General features: G+C 34.3%; 2 protein-coding genes across 4 annotated transcripts; one reads left to right on the top strand and one right to left on the bottom strand.

The window, feature by feature from the left end:
- The first annotated feature begins 436 nt into the window (after positions 1-436).
- LOC126760086 (uncharacterized) lies at positions 437-4056 on the top strand. Its single transcript, XM_050475475.1, has 2 exons — positions 437-637; positions 3273-4056. Exons 1-2 carry the CDS (start codon positions 525-527, stop codon positions 3940-3942), a joined length of 783 nt encoding a protein of 260 aa, XP_050331432.1. The 5' UTR covers positions 437-524; the 3' UTR covers positions 3943-4056.
- Positions 4057-9776: 5720 nt separating this feature from the next.
- LOC126760071 (G-protein coupled receptor moody) lies at positions 9777-24085 on the bottom strand. Of its 3 annotated transcripts, none has more exons than XM_050475443.1 (6): positions 23911-24085; positions 14845-14904; positions 14637-14777; positions 12056-12226; positions 11078-11856; positions 9777-11014 (listed from the first exon to the last, which is right to left on the bottom strand). In XM_050475443.1, the coding sequence occupies exons 1-6, from the start codon at positions 23991-23993 to the stop codon at positions 10506-10508; spliced, it is 1743 nt and encodes a 580-aa protein (XP_050331400.1). In that variant the 5' UTR covers positions 23994-24085; the 3' UTR covers positions 9777-10505. The 3 variants fall into 3 exon arrangements, with proteins under 3 accessions (XP_050331400.1, XP_050331402.1, XP_050331401.1); XM_050475445.1 differs by lacking the exon at positions 23911-24085 and adding an exon at positions 22921-23025; XM_050475444.1 differs by lacking the exon at positions 23911-24085 and adding an exon at positions 22619-22637.
- Positions 24086-25129: the final 1044 nt, after the last annotated feature.

Raw genomic sequence — 25129 nt, 5'->3', positions numbered from 1 at the left:
TCTGCAATTTTTAATTTATTTTATACCATTTAATTCTATGAAAACTCCGGTTCGTGTCGATTGTTTGTACGCACTGAGCTGTACCTAACGGGGCATCTCGACAGGATAGAATTTATAGAATACTAACTGTCAAACGTATTGCTATTGCCATTGCCAAATCTGTATGTGGGCATTTGCTAGCATACTATAATCAATTGCGCAAAGGCGTAGGGTAGGTGGGTTCGAGATGATGTAGCGCACGTTTTGAGCTCTTGAACTCCTTAAATCTTTTATGTGGAAAATAAAAAAAGAATAAAGATGCTTTTTTTCACAAATGTATTACTGGGAAAAATGAGAAGTCATATTTTTGGACTACTATAAATTCTATCCTGTCGAGACGCCCCGTAACGAGAATTTGCCGATAATGGCGATAAAAGAGTCTCCGTTTGAACATAGTATAAATGAAGCATAGTACTCATTTTACTATTCTTTTTACCATTGATTAAGTCAGTCCTTTTGTTATTTTACTAATTCTGTTTTGAAAAATGTCTTTAGAATGCAGTATATGTTTGGAAGATTTCAAAACCTCGGTGGATCTGCATAGCACTGATTGCGGCCATATTTTCCACAAGGAATGTTTAGATCGCTGCAAAAGCAAGTAAGTGTGTTTTAGAACTTTTTTATAAAGTGAAAATATTAAAGTTATAAAATTAAAATGATTTGGGGGTAAAATAGCACTGATTGCTTATACAAGCCATATTTTCCACAAGGAATGTTTTGCAGATCGGCAACCATGGTTATTTTTTTCCGCGCCGCGCTTTCTTATTGTGCAAATGCAGAGAATTGTATTAAAATAAAGCTTTATTTACAACAAATGTTTTAGAAAACTTAGAGTTTAGTATAAAGTGAAAAAGTTAAAATATACAAATTATCAATGTAAAAGCTGTCAATTTTTCAACTTTAAATGCAAATATTTAAAAACTATAAGTCAGCGGCAACTAAATTATATTTTCGTGATCTGGAGAACGCCACCTTTCCAACACCCATTTTATCCCCGAAATTGCTAATCTAAATCCCAGCCTGATTTGGATCAAAGGGTATTCAAATATACACTTTGGTTTTGTTATTATCTTAAAGAAATATTCGGTAATTAAACAACATAATGACATTAGGATAAACCCACGGAATACACTTTAGGACTGTTAGATTAGGAACCCCAGGTTATTCTAAGTTTGGGTGAATAGATAGTAGATAATAGTAACTCAATATTAATAAAAAAATGTATTGCTGGCGCAAGTTTATAATTTTTTAGATATTTGCTAATGAATTTAAATGTTCCAAAAGCATACATATGTAAATTGAACCTCCAATTTTTCTTAGACATCAAAAAGCATACAGTAGTTTGAACTAGTGCGACAATAAAAATACAAACTTTGGTTCTATTTGTAACACGGAGATACGTCAGAAGGCTGAGAATGTAAATAGAATAGCATCCCCCTATTTCGGGGTTAAAATGGGTATGTACGGATAGAGAAGTTCCTCCAGATCCAGAAAATATGTATAGTATATAGTTGCCGCTGACTTATTGTTTTAGTTTGATTTGCTTTTAAAGTTCAAACTGTACACTCTTATATAATATTGTATCTTCTCCATTTAGCTCTTCAGCTCGTATTATTTTCCCCAGCAATAGATTGAAGAAGTCTTACGATAGGGAGCTCCTTCGTCCTACCTCTCTTGGTATCAAACGGCTCGGAGAGGTCCTTCCCGATCCTAACGGAATGGTGTTGGTCAGCTTACACAGCCGTATTAGCATAGCTGCATAGAAACACTTCCTTTTCGTGCTGTCGAAGACGGCGTTAAATCGACAAAGGGGTGGTGTGTGTCGACCTTCCTTTCACGGGTCTTTTCCAAGATTTGGCGCATGGTGAAAATCTGGTCGATTGTAGATTTTGCAGGTTTAAAGGTTAGGTCCGATTAGTTTGTTGATGGTGGGCTTCAGTTTTTTTACACACTACGCTCGATAGAACTTTATTTGCTATGTTGAGGAGGCTTATCCCATTGTAGTTGGCGCAGACAGTGGGGTCTACCTTTTTATGGATTGAGCAGAGCACACCTAAATTTCAATCGTCGGTCGTCGGGCATGCTTTCTTCCGACCATACTATTCTACAAAGGAGCTCATTCATGCTCCTTACAAGTTCACCACAGTACTTGAATAACTGGGCCTGCTATTCGAACTGCTTCATGGTCGGGCAATGGAGCGCCTTTTCCATCGTCAACGATTAGAGAATCGGGTTCAACATCTCCTGGTGTTATGCTTTCACTGCTATTCAGCAGGTTCAAGAAGTGTTCCCACCGTAATTTCAGTATGCTCTGCACAACAGTCTTAGATCTCCTCTGGGGGTTCTACAAAAGTATGATCTTACGCATTTCGACCCCCATCATTTTTTGTCTGCAAATGCGTCTCGCTTCCCTCTTCAACTGTCGGTATGTATCCGATCCCGCACGACATGTGAGCGAATGTAACGTTGCGAGCTAGGCAGTGTGTCTTTTCACCACTGCGACACCGGACTTCTCATAGTTTCCCAAAACCAATGGTTTCGTTTGCAGCTGTACGTAAGCAGCTTGAGATGCCGTCCCATAGTTCCCTTGTACCGAGTTGCTAATGAGTGCTCTCAGAGAGGAGGAGTGCAAGCCGAGCAGAAAATAATTCGGCTGTCTGTTGTGATAGACAGAAATTTTACTATACTAAAGAGATTTTCTTAAGCAAAATTTTCAGCAGGTGTGGATGGTTTGGGGGGGTTTCATCAGGAAAAAAGGCATCTGAAGCTAAAGCATCACCCCACCAGGGCATTTAATAAATATACTCTAACCGTGACGGAAGGCACAAAGATGACAAATCCTTTAGAAGAAAGCACAAAATAAAACAAACGGCTCCACCTATAATTAGAAAAGCAAAAAATGTGCTAAAGTTAAAGGAATTGGAGCTACAAGAGCTTTAAATGTATTATAAATACAATCATGGTAATGACGAGTTAGTTTATTAAAAAAATAAAAAATTTTATTTTGAAGTCCATATTTACGAATTTGTATGAAGTTGAATAGCTATATTATTTCGTATTCCTTGTATGTTACTTATAACAGTGGGCGCACTTACATGCGATACAATTTTCGCCACTGTTTAACATCAGGGCTTTTTTGTTGATACCATGAACCATTCCTTACATTTATGTATCGTCAGCTGTGCTATTTTGGTTTTATTATAAAATTTCTGTACTTTTCTATTATTTTTCAGCACGTCTTCTTTTGCCTGTCCTCAATGTCGCAAACTCAATCCAAAATCCCACAAGATATATTTAAATTTGGAAAAGCAAAAAACTGAGGAGGATGTAGAACAACTAAAAGCTCAACTTATGCTGGCGGAATTAAAGTTGCAGGAAATGAATAAAACTCTTCAAACTGAGGAAAAAAGTTCTAACTTGAGTTCTCAAATGATAAGTGAAGTATTGAGTTCGCCCTTTGAATTGAAAGGTATAATAATGAAGGGAGTTTCTAAATCGGATATTAAAACTCCTCTCATCGAAACAATTTTAATGTTTGCTAATATTATGAAAGTACCATGTGAGCACTCCGATATTGAAACAGTGTTTATTTTTGATCGAAAGTTTTTTCTAAGGACTCGAAATTATAACGACAAACTCAACATAGTTGTAAAATTTAAAACACAAGAAATGAAGAATTTGTTTCTTAGCAATAAGAAAATTCTGTCTCCTCGAGGAATAATATTTAACGAATTTGTGGACCAAGATACAAATGCATTATTTGAATATGCCAAATCTCTGCTATCCGCTAACTATAAACACATATTTTGCAGACATAACAGTATTTTTGCGCAGAAAGATGACGGTGATATTTCACACCATATCAGTAATAAAAACGACGTTGATATGCTAATGTCATTGTAACTAAATATGTATATATGTATCTTTTTTGTAATAAACGATGATATGTTAATATCATTGTTATTAAATATGTATCTATCTTTTTTTAATAAACGATTTTTATGCAAACTCTAATAATGTTGCACATATTATTTTTGTTCTCTTAACAATTCTCAAAAAGAGCCAAAATTGGGATACACTTTTAGTGATTAAAGGGTAGTTTCCAGCTCTCCAGAAATGTAAAAAGTCGTATAAAAACACTTAAGAAATGGTTAAGAAAATTCCCATCGGTAAATTTTCTTGTGCTAGTATGCAGTTCTAAAGAAATCTAGTACTAATTTTTAATAAATTTTTTCAATAAAATGCGCATATGGCAAGGCTGGTTTTGCGAAGAAACCTGAAATCAACAATTATTTCTTGAAGGAAATTCAAAGTAATCGTTAAATTCATCCTAAATTATATTCCTAAAATCATTATTATGAAGTATAGCTCATTTTGAAATGTTGTATAAAACTTAACAATCATCAACCACATTCCTTAAATCGCAATGAAAATATTTATATACTTACACACATAAGTATATTTTCTTGTAACCTGCTGTCAAAATTACTTGACTATAGGCTCAAGAAATAAGGATTTTTTTCTTGAGCATTTACTTGAGAGCTGGAAGCGGACCTTAAGAGTCGAAAAGGAAACTGCTAAAAATAACGTAGACTGGCTTATAGCCTTATAGCCGTTTTAATCCAGATTAACTGCGCACTTAAACAGATCCAAATTTGTAGGTGACTGACGGCAGCTAAGCGAATTTGAAGCTCTCTTAAACAGCTGATTGTCGTTTTTATAATATTTTCAATGAAAATGGATAGAAGATAAACTTTGCCGTTGTTTGTCGATCAACTGTTATAAAAACATTTTTTATTACAAAAACATATCAGCACGTTATTTTAAAACTGCATCATAAACTCAATATTCATGTTTTATTATAGAAAAGTTTGAAAAACAAATCAGTTTTGTTTGTTTTTCATTCACAATAAATTAAATTGTCATCTGTCAATGGTATTAATCAAAGCTGGATATATACCCAATCAAAGACAACTAGAACAGATTTCGAATGAGGTTATTTTAAACATGGAAAGTTAACTACGTTAGTGGTTGCAAACAATGATTATTTTCTTCAAACATAAATAGCAATTAACCATTATGAAATCAACCCAACTGTTTTTTATACCCTTAAAAGGTTATTTTAAGTTTGTCACGAAGTTTGTAACACTCAGAAGGAAGCGTCGGAGACCCTATAAAGTATATACTATATAAATGATCAGTATGTTGAGCTGAGTCGATTTAGCCATGTCCGTCTGTATATATACGAACTAGTCCCTTAGTTTTTAAGATATCGTTTTGAAATTTTGCAAACGTCATTTTCTCTTCAAGAAGCTGCTCATCGGACCACTATAACAAATATCTGCCATATAAACTGAACGATCGGAATCAAGTGCTTGTATGGAAAACTTTCACATTTGACAACGTATCTTCTCGAAATTTGGTATAGATTATTTTCTAAGGCAATAATGTAATCTCGGAAAAAATTGTTGAGATCGGTCAACTATAGCATATCCGTAGAAATTGTTCAGATCGGTTAACTATAGAATATAGCTACCATACAAAATGAATGATCGGAATCAAATGCTTGCATGGGAAACTTGCTCATTTGACGATATATCTTCACGAAATTTGGTATAAGTTATTGTTCATAGAAATAATGTAATATCGGAAGAAATTGTTCAGATCGGCCCACTATAGAATATAGCTGCCATACAAACCGAACGATCGGAATCAAGGGCTTAGTATAGCGCATAGCTACCATACAAACTGAACACATAGTTACTAAAAGAAATGCACCTGTGAAGGGTATATTAGCTTCGGTGCAGCCGAAGTTAACGTTTTTTCTTGTTTTCAACTATTTTTAGTGGAAATTTCATTGAAGATTTGACAGATAAAATTAGCAGCTGAATAAATATAAGCAATCCAATTGAGTCATTGCTCACAAAAAGGTGAATATTTAAATTTTGGTAAAAAGTGCATATAAGTTTTGATTTTTAACGGGTTTTTCAAAAAGAGCGTTACAAAAGTTTTTTTTTTTTAAATGAAACAAAAACGGTTTGGGATATCAATAAAATTCTTTATTCCTGTGAAAGTACATTCGATGCCATTATATATAGAACTCGAGTTCCTTGCATGCCCACTAAAATCTCAAGCGTTTTTCAGATTGTAAAATTATTAGTTGGGGTGCGAGATTTCACAAATTCACTGGTTAATCAATTGCCTATACGATAATAATTAAATTTGCATAAAATTGCGACGAAAAAAAGAAACGCGCTGGATTTAGCGCTTCTTCGTCGTTGGGATCCTGGCTCAACGGTGCTAGAGGACGCGAATTCAAAATGGCTTCCACTTCGGCCAGTATTATTGAGCGCTCTTCTGTTGTGAGTAGAGCTTTGCCGAGTGCGCAAAAGAACAGATACTTGGCGGACTTCACTGCCGCCTACCATAATCCGCCGCAGTGCGGCTCCCTGTCTGCTATAAAGCTGAAGCTCAATTCTTCGGCGGCGAATCCCATTAGTTCTGGGGCTTGCGTTAGAAAAGCCTCCTTCAGCTTGTCGTCGGCGCCGACGAAGTTGGTTGCGTTGTCGCTGAATATTTTCTGTGGCATCTCTTAGCGACCAATAAACCTTTTTAGACCGAAAATAAAAGAATTAGTAGGTAGGTCCAAGACTAGTTCTAAATGTACTGCTTTTGAAGTGAAGCAAACGAAAACTGCTATATAAGTTTTTATGGGTGGTCGACCACGTATTTTTAAAGTTGTATATATGGGACCACAAAAATCTACGCCACATATAAGAAGGGGTCGTAACGCTCGAAGTCTTTCAACTGGCAAATTTCCTATTATTTGGGTTTGCATCTTCGTCTTGTAATGAAAGCAGTTTCTTACGGCAAATGGCGCTGGTGGAGAACGAGGGCAAGACGAAATATCTCCTGTCATCAAACAAACAGTCGTCGCACTCGCGGCTAGGGACCCACGTCACTGTTGACAGTCATAACTTCGAAGTTGTAGATAATTTCGTCTATCTTTGAATACCAACAACAACGTCAGTCTCGAAATCCAACGCAGAATATCTCTTGCAAACCGGTGTTTCTTCGGACTAAGTAGGCAATTGAGAAGTAAAGTCCTATCTCGATGAACAAAAACAAAAATCTATAAGTCACTCATTATTCTCGTCCTGCTATATGCCATACGAGTTTTCAAGAGAAAGGTTCTGCGAAAGATTTATGGTCCTTTGGGCGTTGGCCACGGCGAATATCGCATTCGGTGGAACGATGAGCTGTACGAGTTATACGACGACATTGACATAGTTCAGCGAATTAAAAGATAGCGGTTACGCTGACTAGGTCATGTCGTCCGGATAGACGAAAACACTCCAGCTCTGAAAGTATTCGATGCAGTACCCGCCGGGGGAAGCAGAGTAAGAGGAAGACCTCCACTCCGTTGCAGGGACCAGGTGAAGAAGGACCGTAAGCGGTTTCTGCGCGAGGAAACAAGAAGAATAATAATGGGAATTTGACATCGTTTCACTCGCAAACTGAATTTTGAATCACCATACAATTCTGCACTTAGATACGGTGTGCCCCTTACGCAAGGAATTTATGAATAGGGGCACCGATTTCACAAACTCGAACCTCTGTTGTACCGGAAGCGCCTTGAAAGTGGGGCAGGCAGTTAAAGGATGTTCCTTCGACTTGCACTTTTGTCAAATAGGCTGCTTTGTACTTGCCGTAACTAAAGCTGATTTTGTTCTGTCCTCGAACAAGACGCTGACAATTGCTGAAATCTTCTATTTAAAGTGGCTCCTTCCTTTCTTCCATAATGTTAAGTGGTCGTAGTCAAGTTGCTCTTCCCATTTGGATCGGGCGGCAGTGTCCATCTTTGTCATAACTATATGTATAATAATGGTGTTTGTTATTTGCTCCTTATCGCCCAGTGATAGTAATGAAGGTGCTGAAGGCTTTGAGATCGTTGGCAACTCAAAAATTTTTGAAATTGTGTTGAAAAATATCAAACATTTATTATCATAGACGTTTTTGAGACTTGCAATGTTTCGGATGATTTTCATCCGACATTTAAAATGCCTTGACTTCTACAGACAGACAATTAACCAAACTTTTCAATATCTGGGATATTTGGATTATTATGAGCCAAGCTTTCAAACAGACTCATGAAATTTTTGAATTGCGACAAAATCCTTTTAGGGAGCTTTGAGCTGTGAGGTGTTACGAAAAATGTTTCGGCAATTGACGTTTTATTTATGGCTAAAATGTTTTTAATTGTTGATTTCGTTTCAACAATTATGTCCTCTAACCCCCCTCGCCATGTCGTCTTCATCTCTTAAATTTTAGATTGGCATTTCATTAACTTTTCACTATGTGAATTTAATATGTCGAGCCGACATTCCAATTCAATTGGATGTAACGACATGGTTTTTTCCAAAAGGCCCGCCTTTTTTCGAAAAATACTATTTTTCCGCACCGTCCTTTGACGCTTTAATGACTTTAAGTCTCCTCCTTAGTTGGAGAGAGATGGGCGATAGTTGGCTTTGGCTTGCTCATTTTGACTTGAATTGGCAACAGAATAAATCCGGAAATGTTGGGAATCGATTGACGCGAACGAAAAAAAAAATCGATTCCCAATTGAACGAAAAGCCAGACGAGAGACATAAACCAAAATGAGCAGTAGCACATTGAAAAATTTAACGCGAAAAAATTTTGTCTAATAATTAAATTTGCGAAAGAACCGAGATAATCTGCGAAAACTGAAAACTGACCGAATTAAAATTTTTATGTTATACGATTTACCTTAAGGTAAACGAATCTGCAATCACAAAATCCCTTCACATTCACTTCAAGATATGTAATATGTGTATGTATATAATAGATGTATATAACGATACATATATGTATATAAATAAGAGTTTATTGTGTAAAGGGAGAGCCAAAAACTGAAAGTGTTTTCTATTAAGTTTATTATTATTATTTTTTTTGTTTGGACAACTTTCAATAACTCGCACTCGTTACCTAGTGCGTCGGCTGTCTGCCGGCGTTTACGTCCCTTTGGCACAGGATGCAGCATCAGCTCATTCCCAGGACGACTTTAACAGCAGCGGATTGACAGCATCAACGAAGTGATGGCAGCAACGGATTGATGGCAGCAGTTGGCTTTTACCGGTACATATTTTAGCTTTACCGCTTAATAGAGCGTCCATTTAATAGAACATTCACTGTATTTTTTATTTATGAATTGTTATTACTATCCTATCTTCTAAGTTGGTTCGAACTGGACACAGTGTGCTAAATTTTACTAAAATCGGTTCCGTAGTTTAGGAGTCCATCGCGGACAAACAACGTGACACGTACTTTTTATATATAACGTTATAAATATATCAGATGTAAAACAAAATGTTGTAAAGAAAATAAGTCTATAATTCATATTATAATTTAATAGCATACGAAATGTATTTCATCTATCAACGAATATTAAGAATAACATTTTGTAATATAAATATTTGAAAACACCTGACAATATTTCCCTGCCTATTACGAGGGTACGACTGCATCCGAACTTACTTACCTTGAAGCGCAATACTCTTAAAAAATCGAACTTTAATTCAATATAATCGTATCTTCCTGTTCATATTTAATGCAAAGGAAAAATTTTATGTTAGATCAAGGACTTAAGTTCAAGACGATAAATTGTTGCGAAGAACATACTCTCGAACAAAGGGCTTACGGAAGAATACAATATAATATTTCATATGTATGTTCTGTCATCATGTGCTTACAATTTATTAAACTCAGATCTTAAATATATACAATTTATTATTCGATATCGTGCGCATTAAAACATATTCCTATGAATGTACAATATAAAACGATCACTTAATACCTATGTACACATATACCTATAACTAAATATCCAAAAAATATTGTGGTGATCTTATGATTTAATAATATATTCGTCAAAAGTAAATAATAACTCTTATATATATTTACATAGATGTATTCATAAACATGCATACATAAGTTAGTTATTATAAATATGTTTTTTTGTATTTTATTAAAATCCTGGCACATTTGTTCGTAATAGAAACAATACAATACAATTTAATAAACAATTATATATTGTTGTTGGAGTGGTTAAATATAAAAAATCACTATTACGCTTATAATGTACCTTAATTCGAAATCCCTATTGTAAAAATACTGATTAAATAACAAATCTTAGTCAATATATCTTTAAACTACATCTGAACTCTTTTTGGTTCGAATTTCGAATTTGAGACTTTGCATTTTCTTGGTTGGAAAATCGCAAAAATATCGAGCAGGTACAAAAAAATAATGCTCTATTGGGAAGTTAAACTTAGTCTATCTCGTTATTTCGCATATTCTTAACTTCTACTTATATGTAGCAAATCATATATATGTATGTGTAAAATGTAAAAATATTGTAACATTATTAAAGCATATCAAGTAGTCTTTTAAATTTTTGGTTTAGCGATAAGTTTGACATCATTATCGGGAGTGGCATTTATGTTTTGGCCATAATATGGGACTTTCTTCAGGACATTGTCCCTGCTCATAGTTGATATCGTCTTTACTTCTGTGTAGATGGATGGTTCCGGTTGAGGTGGCGTCGCCACTTCTTCCTCTTCCTCCAGAATGATGTCGTCCCCTACCATTACCATTCGGTGGAGTTCCTTGTTCGGGCCTCTTTGTGTGAAAAGCGGCGAATGGTTGACCAATGGGGATGCTTGTGGCATGTGGAGCGGTCCAGGAAGAATTATTTGCTTGTTTTTTGCTGCTGTGTTCTCCTCCACTGTGGTTTCCACGAGACTCTGCGTGAACATTTTGTTCGTTAATTCCATGGAACTGCACTGTTGCGGTTGGAGCACATGGTCCGAGTTGCAATTTTGTTGCTCTCCCACTGACATTTGTGACACCATTGTTCGACTGTGGTTGTTGCTCAATGCGGTATCTTTCCATTTCTCTAAAACGAATTAGTGACTTAGTTTACAACGCTCATCCAAAATGTTACATGCAGCCTACATACCTGCAGCACTACTCCCACCAGCAGTTGATTTTCTAAAAGGCAATAATTTGGAAGGTTCGCACATAATTACCGTTTTGTATGCTTTCCTATATTGCTTATTCATTATAACATAGATTATTGGATTAATACAGGCAGACAAATAGAGCATAATGTAGCTGAATATGTGGAAGTTCGGATACTCTACTTCTTTGTCGGCTACTTTAGCGATCGTTATTGGAAGATAGCATATTACAAACGACAAAAATATAGCCAACACCATTTTTGTTATACGCCACTCATTACGTTTAGCTCTCATCTCTCGTTGATCTTTGATGCGAGAGGGCTTTTGAATGGCGTCCTGTTTCGCATCAGTGGAGAAGCTACTGTCTGAAGCCAGGTTAGATGATATCCTATTTTGTTCGCTCTCCATGACCGTGCTCGTGGGAGTTTGAACAGGTCTTAAATTGTTTGGGATAGAGTTTTGCTGATTCGCATGCGTTTTTAGACGCAACTCTGACTGGCGTACAACCCAAAATATTTTTGTGTAACACGCAATTATAACCAAAGCGGGAATAATGAAAGCAGTGATGAAAAGTGCAGTCTTGCTGCTACGTCCATGCTGGTCGCTCATAATAGAACATGTTTCCAACTTTTCATCATAGCCAAACGTTCCCCATACACCCAGTAGCGTTGGTAATTGCATACCGTAGGAGAATGACCAACAAAATATTATCATGACAGCAATCCAATGTTTCCTGTATATTTTTGCGTACGAAGCGTGATGAGCAATCATAACATACCTTGAGAAGAATAATGCACAAATATTACAATCAATTCTTAATTTATTTATTTGAATAGAAACAATTTTGACAAATAATAATAGGCGCAAAATATAAAATCTAAAAAACTCAGTTTTAGTAAACAGATGAGAAACATAATACATTTTCTATTTAATTTAAAACAATTTTAAAATTTAGTTACTAACAAGTAAATTCTTACCTGTTGATTGTTATCATTGCAATGCATAGCAGCGATACTCCAATGTTTCCATATTGGATGAAAGGTATTAGCTTACACAAGAATTTTCCATGAGTCCACGTACCTTGCAAAAATCTCAAGGCACTGAAAGGTAGTACTATAGCACAGAATAGTAAATCGGCCATGCATAGGCTGGAATGCAAAAATAAAAAACGTTCGGATACTAACATTTATAGTATACTCGTATATGTGTTTTTACAATTGGTAGAGCTTAAGGGGGTATTCTGGTCTAGAAATTTAAAAAAATCGATTTTTTTTATATTTTCAAAGTTTAACTATTCAAGAATATGTGTACAAGAGGATTTTTCAAAATTCAAATTATTTTCGGAGATATCGGCATTTTTCTGACCCGGCATCCAAACTAGTTCGACCGGAACTAATCGAACAAAAGACTTTACGCGAAACTTTAAACGCGTTTTTCTCAAAACTGACTTTTTCGGAACCATACCCACGATTTCTCAGGTTCTACTTGACCGATTTACTTGAAATTTTTATAGAGTCTTCTTTATAGGCTTGCCTACGGTTGGAACTAGCCCCATCACCAAATTTTTATTTTTATTATTTAAAAAAAAATCGAAATAGTCAGAAAAAGTGATTCAAAAAAACTTTTTTTTCAGGCAGTCGCCATTTTGTGAAAAAAAATTTTTCACTTTTCCGTAGTTCCGGCCATTGCGACATTATTCTTGATTAATATATATTTTTTTTTAGTTTGAGATAACTAGGAGGGTTAAAATCATGGGTATGGTCACGTGGAAATTTTTAGAGACCCCCACTTCGTCAGCTCATCATTTTTGAAATTTTTTACTTTTTTTAGTTTTTAACTTTTTTCTGTACTCTTCTAAAATTAACAAATAAAAGTAAAAAAAAAAGTAGTAAAAAAATGTATGGTAAAAATATTAATTGCATTTTTTTACGACACTTTAAAAATTACCTGAAATTCATGCTTCTAGACCAGAATACCCCCTTAAGATTTCGCATAGTTTCCCTGCTTTAATTTCTCTTTAACTACACTGGCCAGTACCAGAATTCCTCTTCTCCCTTTTTTATAGTGCATCAACATTAAAACTACGTTACTACATTATACATAAGGGTGTCCCTTTATTTCTCAAGTTGATTATATGTTGTAAGCGCCCCCGGAAGCCTCAGTATTTGCCCCAAAAAATTATCCAACGTAAACAAACTCGTTATTTTCAATTTAAACCGTACCGAAAAAAAAAAATTATAATTTTACGATTTTACGATGCTTTACGACAGGTTGTGAATTGAACAATTGTATTTCGTCTGCAATTGTATTTTTTGATATTTCAGTGTTAAAATTTTCCAGATCAGTTTTTTATGCCTTGCAAATTTTTTAGTATTCCTTGTTGAGTTAGCTGTATTCACTTACGGTCTGCTCAATCCCGAAAATAATGACAAAAGAATATTTATGTTTAGAGAATATTCTAAATCAAAAATCAATTTTCATTGAGATAAAAAAAATCAAAATCAAAGATTTAATGGATTTATAAATAGCAGTCATACCATCTACAGATGTATGTATATACATCGTTTTAATAGAAGGATTTTGTAAATAATGTTGGAGACTACAGTCAACAGTGGTTGGAGCGATGTAATATTTACAGATGAGTCAACTTTTGTATTGTTAAGGAGGGTTAAACACCTCCAAAAGGTGTGTTATTATGGATTCTTCTCAGCGCAGGAATTTGGGGTTTTGACAAGATTCACAGAGAATATTTCCAAATAAAAGCTACCTACACTTTGAAAAATTATTTTTTTATTTTTTGCACAGCATCACATAATAGGGAGATTCTCTTGCTCTTGCAAGATTGCATGTTGCAAAAATCCTGTACCGAAATATACAAGGGCACGAGAGCACCCATTGCAGAATCTAGTGATATATGAACGGCTGATTCGGTAAATTTATTGTAAATGAGTATTGTGCATGGCTATTGTGAATTGGCGCACCTTCTGCATTCATTCTTAACAAAAAAACTGTAACAAATCGTTATAATTTAAATAGAAATTATAAAAACTATTTAAAATTGACTTTCCTCAACAATTTAACGTCAAAATATGTATTTAAGTAAAATGACAGCTAGCACAGGGTTGCAATTATTTTTTTACGTGTCATTGCACGAAAATAAACATGGGTTTTGGTCTGACATATTTTACAGCCCTTGCAAATATTTTTTTGCGTGTGTTTGTTGTTGTGCCGTTGCATTAGGTGGAAAAATTTGCAACTTGTGCACCGTGCAAGGGTTTTGCAAGAGCAAGAGAATCCCCCTAATGACTTCAATAAAATTGCATTCAGCGGATAGCCCGGAAAACATCTGATCCTTTAAATAAGGGGTCGGCGATTATATGAATCGACTTTGCTTGTTGTGAATGTAATTTCTCTGAATAACTTAAATTTCTTCAAATGTTATATTTTGATTAAGCAGATGTCAATCGCACATACTAATTCGGTGAGATTGTAAAAAATTTTGTTGAGTCAACATAAACTTATCTTAATAAATTCTTAGAAACGAAAATATGTACATACCTTATTATAAAAGCGGCGGCTACGTTTCGAACTTTCGGACATTTGTACAAAGCAGCGACGGTAAGAAAATTCCCAAATATGCCTACGATCATTATAATAAAGGTTACAACTCCAGCAAATGTTAAAACCGTCGGAGAGAATCTGCAAAGTAATACATTTTATTGGTATCCAATCATTATGTTAGTCTAAATATTATTTGCACACATACTCCGTTCTATCTTCTCCGTCCTCATTCGACAAATTGGGGTAGGCACTTGTGAAATCCATTCTGAAAAAAATGGAAAGTTAAATTATAATATTTTTAACAGAAACCATTAAGATGCATTATGTTTAGTTAATAAACTTTGTATTCAAACATTTTTTCGAAGTTGTAGATAATTTCGTCTATTTAGGAACCAGCATTAATACCACTAATAATGTCAGCATCGAAATCCAACGCAGAATAACTCATGTAAACAGGTGCTACTTCGGACTGAGTGGGCAATTGAGTAGTAATATGTTCTATCGATGAACAAAGACCAAATTCTACAAGTCACTCATCATCCCCGTCCTGCTATATGGTGCAGAGGCAAGAACGATGACAACATCTGATGAGTCGGGGTTACGAGTTTTCGAGAGAAAGGTACTGCAGCAGATTTATGGTACTTTGCGCATTTGTAACGGCGAATACCGCAGTCGATATAACGTTGAGCTGTACGAGATATACTACGCCATTGAGATGGTTCAGCGAATTAAGAGACAGCGGCTACGCTGGCTAGGATATTTCGTCCGAATGGATGAAAATACTCCAGCTCTGAGGCTATTCGAAAAAACTGCTGCAATAAGGCAATATTAATGACTAAAAAATGTTTCATGCTGACAGTTCTCTCCAGCGCAGTGAAACAGGTAACGCGCTCCAAGTACAAACCCAAATAAAACAAGAAAAAACGTTAAATTCGGCTGCCCCGAAGCTATAATACCCTTCTCTGGTGCATTTTTTTTTTTTTGATATAATGGATTATAAAAAGATCTTTATTTTGATATTGATCGATTAGTTTGTATGATATCTAAATGTTTTAGCGGGTCGATCTTAACAATTTCTTCGAAGATTGCATAATTGCCTTAAATAAGATATCTTGTCAAATGGAAAAGCTTTCCATACAAGTACTTCATTCCGATCGTTCAGTTTATTGTATATAGATACCATATGCAATAGTAGTTCGATCTGAGAAATTTCTTCGGAGATTGCATTATTGCTTTAGACAGTTAGACGTGACGATTTTCTTGAAGATATCTCATTTATCGTTCAGTATCGTTGGTGAGAAAAGGACGAACGCAAATTTCTGGTTGATATCTCAAAAACTGAGGGACTAGTTTGCATATATACAGATGGACAGACGGACATAGCTAAATTGATTCATCTTGTCATACTGATCAATTATATACATATATACTTTGTAGGGATTATGACGTTTCCTTTAGGGTCATGCCATATTCGTGGCAATCTTAATACATTCTATTCATGATATAAACAATAAAAGTTTAAGGATTAGCGATTTAAAAGATATTTCTGTAGTTATCACAATAATTAACAAAAATAAAAAAAAAATTAATGACATATTTTATAACATATTGTTATGGTTCTTTCAAATTCGCTTATTCCTGTATTCACATACATAAGTTGTCAAAATTTTAATTTTTCTACGGTTTGGTACACAGACTAAATGATTTAAATTAAGACATGATTACATAAGTAATCATGCATGTGGATCCAGTTTTGTACTCATTCTCATTTTTGCTTATTGAGAAATAGTTTAAATTTACTATTGTTTTCACTTTTTAATATATAATTTTATTTATATAATACAGGTAAGCACTCTAATCCTAACTTACGTACCTTCCAAAATGAGCTCAAGATTCGAGAACAAGAGAATTGTAATCATCGAAAATCGCTTTACTGTTTTTCAAAATATTAGCCATTAATTGTCGAAGCATTTTTGCCATTCTGATTGAGGTATCCCCAAAACATGCCTTTTAAATGCATGAACTGCTTCAGATCTCGAAAAACGTTGACATCTTTGTTAATTATTTACGAACGGGAACAAAAAGAAGTCAGTAGGTGCCAAATCAGAACAATACGGAGGATGACTCATCAAATCGATATTTTGAATGCTCAAGAATGCAGTTGTTTTGGTCGATGTGTGAGATTTTGCATTGTTTTGATGGAGAGTAATCCGTCTTCCTGATTTCTTGGAAGACAACTGGCACACAAATGGTTGTATACCACTCAGAATTTACTGTTTTGCGTTGTTCCAGTGATATGGTTGGGATATGCCCAGTTTTGTTCAAAAAAAAACCGCAAACCATTTGCTTGGAAGTGGTTTGTGCGCGAACAACTTTTGTTGGTTCGGCTCATTCTAAACCACCCTTACACTCGACTCCTGTTTACTTTCGGCCTCATACGCGTAAATCCACGATTCATCACTGGTCATGATGTCATAAACGTCTTTCGAAGCACCGACATCGTATTTTGTTAACACTTTTCTCAAACAATCGACATGAACATTTTTTTGAGCCATTGACAAATTGTGTGGGATCCAGTGCACAAATTATTTTTGCAGTCAAATGTTCATGTAATATTTAATGTAGGCTAGTTCCACTCAGTGGCGTACCTAGGGGGCGCGAAGGGGGCCGTCGCCCCGGGGGCAATGTCTTGGGGGCGGCAAAACGATCTCCGCTGGTTTTTAATATTCAGAAAAATATTTCAACAAATAAGATGTCCTGTAAATTTACTATCAATTTCCTCAAAAACCGTATTGTGAGAATTTTGAAACTTCAGAATTTACATGGCTTCAATGTAGTTCCTAAATTTTATATATGTACTTAACATCGAAGATATTTTGTAAAAATTCACTTTTGTTCGAACCACCTCATGAAACTTGTAGGTAGGTAGATAAAGGGGGGCGGCAGAACATCCTTGGCCCCGGGCGCCCCAAGCTGTAGCTACGCCACTGGTTCCACTAGTGCCTATAGTTGTATCAATCTTACGATAGGTCGCATGACGATCTTGCTCTTGTTTGCGTACAGCATCAAGAGTTTTCGAAACAACAATTGATTTTGGACGACTTTAACGAAATTCGTCTTGGAAAGATCTACGACCATCGATGAACACTGGTCCTTGATCGAGCTTCATCGCCAAAAATTGAATTAAGTACATCGATGCACTGTTGCTGAATTCGAGATTTAATTCTAACTTTTAGCCGAGAAGAATGGTACGGTATATCAAAAACGTTTTGGGTATGCATACCATCAAAAATGTCAAACTTTACGATAAAATTGTGAAGTTCCAGATTGCAATACTAGAGTTGCAAGTCCCGAAATAGAAAAGGCAACATAAATAACCGTAACATCAGTACGCCAAAAAAATTGAGAATGACTTTATGGGCAAGACTTCTGAGAAATTATCGAACTACGAATAACTACAAGCAAGAAAATTAGGTTAACCTTTTAATGAAGTTCAATTTAGCGCTAAATCGCTAAGGAAACGCAAGTTGAATTTTCCTCAGACAAATAATATAAGCATGCATATGTACATATGTACATACAATAAACAAGAGTGTGATGTATATATGCATGTCTGTAGGTACATACAACAAATGCATATATAGACGTATTTATTCGCTACAAATTTTCACTTAAAACTTAACTTTTATCTACAACAAACACTGAAAGGATGCTATGTTGCAAGAGTGTTAGTGAATAGATAAGAAACTTTATGTATACGTGCCCATGTGTGTACGTACATACATACTTGTATATCCCACTACCGATTTCCCGGCAGTAAAATAATTCGTGGCCCATCCTATTACATTACTACAGCAGGGCATTCACGAGTACGAACAAATAAGTGCAGACGAAATATTGAATATGTTCACTTGTATGGTCATACATATCACACATACAAATGTAGTTACATATGTATGTGCTTGCATACATATATGTGTTAATAAACGGCTGTGAAGACTTGCGTTGGCTTGGTGGTGCTCGCCCAGAGATCGTAGTGTGTTTCATTGTCTTTAAATTAATGTCAATTAAGTAATTTAAAAAGGTCAACTCTAAGTAAAATATATACATACATATATTCACATCTGTAAAATAGTTTCACTGCTATTGCATGCGTTCACGAATATAAAGAGATGACATTTCGCACAGAGCTTCACTTAATAGATTTCATTTAATTGAATGTATTATTTTAGGTGATTGCAAAGATCAAATAATTATAGGACTACGGGTTAATAATTTGATTTCCATGTATACATATGTATGTATGTATGTATATTAGAGTGATTCAAAAAAAAAAATGTTTTTTTTTTCATTTGGTACTCGGAAAAATACATAGGTTCCTAGACACCTCTAAGAAAGCCTCTCCAAACATGAGTTTTTAATTGTAACGGGAAGGTCCTCCTACATACAGTTTTCTATTTTTTCTTATTATCAGATAGAAAAATTTATATCTCGCTTCCAACTACTTAAAAAAATATCTTGTTCCTTAGATTTTGTAGGAAATTGAATGCTCTACAAAAAAGGTCTATTATGATTTTTTCGTAAACCCAAACGTTTAAAAGATATTAACAGTTAAAGTTTGATTATTTTTGGGAAAATTTTTAATTTCTTATGAATTTTATAACTCAATGAAAAAAAATATTATGAATAGGTTTTTGGACGTTTTTAACGTTTGGGTTTACTGGTAATTTTTAAGCATTTATTTTAGTTCTATTTTTTACCATAATGGATATGGATGATATATTTGAAAGTGAAATGTATAATGATTTATCAGACGTACCCAGTGATTGTGGAAGTACAGATAACGAATTTGAAAACGATTCAGATATTGATATTGTCTCAATTAAAAAAAGTTTAAACGTATTATTTTATCTGACAGTAGTTCTGAATCAGAAGAAGATGAAAATATAGACAAATAATAGTATATACAAATAATAACCGCAGTTTTAATTCACACACCGAAATAGTTTGATTTCATTAAAAATACCCCGATTTATAGACAAGTTTGAGCAAAAATCGCCCGATGGCAATGTGTTAACTGTTTGACTTTTCAAGCAAAACACCCACCATATGGTCCTCATCATGCATTTTTTTAGTTTTGTATTTCGTGAAATTTCTTAGAATTGTTATAAGTGCGTAACTGTTACTGTTTGTATTAAGAAGTAAGAGTATCAACATTAAAACAGTAAAATTTATTGATAAAATTATTTATAAATGTGAATTTAATAAGAGAAACCACAGTCTACGCTTATTTGAAAACCAGAATTGTGTATCTCTTTTCATGTATGTTGAGAACCTGTGCTTAATGAATATCAATTCAAACAAAATTGATTATTAATAAATATGATTCATAAGGTAGCATTATTTTAGACATATTTTGCTGGTAAAGTGCAGACTTGCAACATTTCGCAACCATTGTTTCAAGCCCATACAACAGTGTGCAGGTCTTAATGCGGAGTATTTTATTTTCGATGATTAATATTTGTTTTTGTTCTCTAATACCGAAATATAAAAGGCAACTATTGGCTACCATACAAACTGAAGGATCGGAATAAAGCGCTTTTTCATTTGAAGAGATATTTTCAAGTAATTTGTCAAGCTGTTATTGTCCAAACTCGTGTTATTATAGCATATAGCTGGCATACAAACTAATCGGCCAAAGGAATATTTATAATATGAATAATATGGCGTGGCATGACGTCAAAATCACGTTTTCCGTTCTCGAGTAGTTAGTTAATCAATCAAATTTTTATATTTTTGTTACAAGTTGCTACAGAGTATAATAGCACACCGGTTCCTTGGCAAAAAAGCAAATTAAGATACAGAATTCAAATTTGGTCCCAATGAATCACATTTAAGCGGTACTTTTAGAATGATATAATAAGTTAATAAGTTTAATGTACATATACGTAGTCCTAATCAATAACGTTGTACCGCCCAAATTTGCACAATATTAATCTTTTGAACCATTCCAACGATAGTGTGAAAATAAGTGAAATCGGATGATAATCTTGTTTACTCCTCATATAACGAGTTTGTTGAAAACTATTTAAAGCTCGATAAATCAATAACTCAATGCGTCAGAGATATTAAATTTCATGTCAAAGATGGCTCAAGAAGGATTTATAGCAGCTGGTGTGTAAACTTGATTCAGTCTCTAAATAAGTAATCTCAGAATTTTCGAACTTCCAGCTGACTTTACTAATTTTGGTAAGGTGATGGTATGTGAGGCACTTTAAAGAAACCCAGTTAAGGTTTTATTAATGTGCGACATATTGATAGTATGTGATATAGGTAAAATGAATAAAATCTGCTCAATACTGCATCCAATTTCAATATAACTGATTTTAGTTTTCCTAACAAGTTTTATGCAAATATGTCCTTCGTTGTGTACGTTATATATTTAAAAAAAAATGCTTGAAATTATGCAGACGGAGAGGCCATTCAAAAGGCTTGCACCGGCATACTGCCGGCCATACCGGCCAACGAGCTAAAACACTCGTTCAACATGCTTTTGGACCATGCAAAAAGCTGTATTGAAGCAGAAGGAGACTATTTTGAATAAAATAAATTGATTTTGCCGAAGAAACCATTTGTTCTGTTTTTTTTTAATGTCCTGCTTACATTGGAACGCACCTTGTATATTCACGACTTTTCATTAAGTAGTTTGAATGATAATCGGACGACAGGATAGCTTTTCATTTTCATAAGTGAGACTAACCATGGATACACCAATTTCTACACAATTTTTTATTTCGTTTGATAATTACTGAATTAGTTATACCTTACAAAGTCAGTCAGTAAATACTCAATCTTTTTCCATAATTTTCAAAGTATGAATTTACATTATACTCTAAAAAGTTTAATCATTTCACTTATCGGTTTTATCTCTTTTATACTATTTATATTTTATATTATTTACTAAATCGATAAGTGTAGAAAATATCTTAAATCCCTTTTATATATGTATAAGCCGTCCAAAAGTTCAAACAAACCAGCAGAAATACTTTCTTGCGCGTAAAAAAATGTTTTTGTAACCCCTTTGCTTGCTTTTAACTATTCTCTTGTACGAATACAACTCCATAACATTGTTGTTGATGTTACATATATTTTTTTATAATATTTTTCTACAATCTACTAAATATGTTCATCGAATTTAAGTTTATTTTTAATCACAATGGCAAGAAGAACTAGGTTATCAGTTAATTTTGCAGTACCTGACTGATTGGTAAAGAAATAAAATATGTGATATACTGAGCCTTTCTGCAACCCTAAATAAACTGCATTTTTAGTAGATTCGAAAGAATCACAATTTTTGATTTTTTTTGTAACCAAAGTTCGTTTTCAATTATTTCCGACTGATATTGTTTTTTTTATAATGACCCAGGTATTTTTCGAATTCGACGACTTGACGAGCTAAGCTGATTTAGCCATGTCCTTTTGTCGGTATGTACGCGACCTTCAGGTTTTTAAATATCGATCTGAATACGTCTTTTTCTCCTCAAAACCACTTTCGAACCACTAGCATATACATATGTACATAACTGCTTATTGCTCAAAATCGAATCCTTGTATGGAAAACTGATTTTATTCGACAGAATATCTTCAAGAAAATTTGGCATGGATTATTGCCTAAGACAATGCTAGAATATTGTATTCGAATTTTGATCGGATAGCTGTCATACAAACAAATTCAGTTCTTGTATGGAATTTTTATTTTATTTTACATATTTATCTGAACGAAACTCATCATTACTTGCAGAACTATCGATATTGACGAAGCATCGACAATGCTTTAAACGACGATCATGCCCTTGGCCTTTCCGTTCATCCTTTAACATTGTCAAGTGCTCCGTTTGGCTTCGAAAATCACATTTTACAATAAACATAAAATTTTTAAGAACAGCCTGCAAAATGATCACAGCAAGTAGTTAACTTACGACGGCGGTTTTTAGCACGCGGTAGCCACCTCGAAACTAACGCGATTATTGTCATTCATTTACTGTATCGCGTTAGAAAGTGCACGCTACGACGAAGTCATGAAATTAGATATTAATCTAATATTTAATTTTTCGAAAAAGTAAGTACAATACTGATATGTTTACAAAAGAACTAGTTAATAGAAATCCACCACATACCGACTATAACATTTGATCGATACGACCTAATCTGCGCAAGTGCATATACTTATGTAAGCACATGTTAGAGTGATAATGGCTGTAAGTTAAGTAGTTGTACTCACTTTTTTCTTGCAATGCTTCTATTACATAGTCGTCAAATAATTTTAATTGTCAACAAAATAGTTATTCTTGAATGAACTATGAAATTGCTTCAACTGCACAGCCTTATCAGATACTGTCGAGCTTCGAGTATGTGCCACTGAAATGTTTACATACCATACATACATACATATGTACGTACAAATAAGTGATACTCGCGAGTTGTTGTATAAACAAAAATCGCATAATCGTGAGCGCAACACAAGTCTGTAGTAGTATTTTTTAAAGCGGCGAGAGTGGGATTAAATTGGGAGTGTGAGCTATGACTGTTTTAGACCTCATTTTGCAAATTTAATTAATTATTTTATGGTCAAGCTCTAGAATGTAAGTATGTATGTATGTATATGTAGAAGAGGAGTGTATGTGTGCCAATTCATGCTTAACACCGTCTGAACTGTGATGACAGCTTAAAATGTACACATGTACATATGTAGGTATGTATGCGTAACCGCCAGTCAAGCGTGAGTCAGTAAGCCCGCTTTATTTGCAACTTTCCTCATTTATTGTATATGCATGTTTATACATACATACATATGTATGTACATGCTTATATTTGTTCAATTCCAAGTAATGTAAAGCTGAATCGCCTCAGCTTTAGCAACAAAACCAAAAGTATTTGTATATTTAGAAGTACCGCTTTTGTAATTATAAAAACACATAACTATGAATCACATTTGTAAGTAAGTTTCAAGCAGATGACTAACAGATATTTTTCACTTTTATAGCCAATCTGTGCCCGAATGTATGTTATTTATCCTCTGCATAAACCACATTTGCTGCCAAGTTCTCATACAAATATCTTAGGCTGATAATACACAAAAATAAATATCACATCTTTTAAATAAAGCTCAAAGGTACCAAAATTTCCATTCAGTGATAAGAAAATTGATAATTTTTTATTTAAATTCCGGTCGGCTGTGTATCAAACTTCGATAGTATAACTGTTAACTTACTTAAAAACACGTTGGTAATTTTTTGAAAATTCATAAGATTCTACACGAAATTCAGTGTTTTCGTTCTTGTGAATGAATTGCATGCGCGGAAATATTATGACTGCAGTATCAGTATCAGCAGAACACGAACCGAATGCGTTGACATTATAACGACAATTGAGCGAAGAAAGAGAAACGATTAAGTAGTCAGTAAGCAGGCGAGTCGTAGTTATAGCCAACGACATCAATAACACGATCGCCAGCAATACTCATGCCGACTTACATACTTATGTCAATGCTTATGCTTATTTATAAACGTTTGTACGTTTGTGTGATATATGCATAACGATTATTTGCCGCAAGATTGACATAACTCGAAAATAAAAATGTAAGCGAATACATATTACTTTGAGATCTTGTTTCATCATGACTGGTGTTTAGTTGGGAGAGTGAATTACTGTTGTTGCTTATAGGCAAATGACTTGAATTGCTTTAATTAAAACATTAAATAAATATTTTTTATAAGTATGTATGTACAGTTGTTGTACCTAACTTAAGCTATTTTCACCCTATCAAACATTTTATTATCAACTTCAGACGTTTTGTTCGAAGAGAATAACGTCTACATACATACATGCATACATACATCGAAATTAAATAAAACTACTAATTAACATTGGGTTCGACATGCTGCTTTTAAAGTCACTATAATAATAATTGAGTATATAAATACATATGTATGTATGTGCATATAAGAGAATATATGTACATACGTACGTAGTGTAAGTTTGTAAGCGGTATCTTATCGGACAGTAAAAACGCAACTGTCACAGATCGGTTCTGTGAGGAGTGTTACTGGCATACCAAAATTGGGCGGCGCGTTAACATCGACGCGGCAACTTTACGTTAAATTCTCACTAAAATTCTAAAATTAGTGCAAAATAAATAAAATGCTAAACGAATTAAATTATTAATAATACTTTCATTCATTTGAACAATCATTAAATATCACATGTCAATAAAATTTTTAGAAAAAATACTTCTTATCGCGCTGACAAAATCGAATTTTTCAACCCTCAGCGTTGCCGCCGTTTTTATTTAGGTATGCGCCAGACAAAATTTATGGGCATGAAGAATTATATAGTACTACATACGTACATACATATGTATGTATGTATATAGATACATAGCGTTGCGCGTTTGTGTACAGTATACATACATATATCCACGCATACATTTG

Source organism: Bactrocera neohumeralis, chromosome 5, assembly GCF_024586455.1.
Source record: "Bactrocera neohumeralis isolate Rockhampton chromosome 5, APGP_CSIRO_Bneo_wtdbg2-racon-allhic-juicebox.fasta_v2, whole genome shotgun sequence".
In the NCBI taxonomy this organism is placed as follows: Eukaryota; Metazoa; Arthropoda; class Insecta; order Diptera; family Tephritidae; genus Bactrocera; species Bactrocera neohumeralis.
Note: the sequence above shows the minus strand (reverse complement) of the source record. Positions and strands in the feature narration are given on the sequence as shown.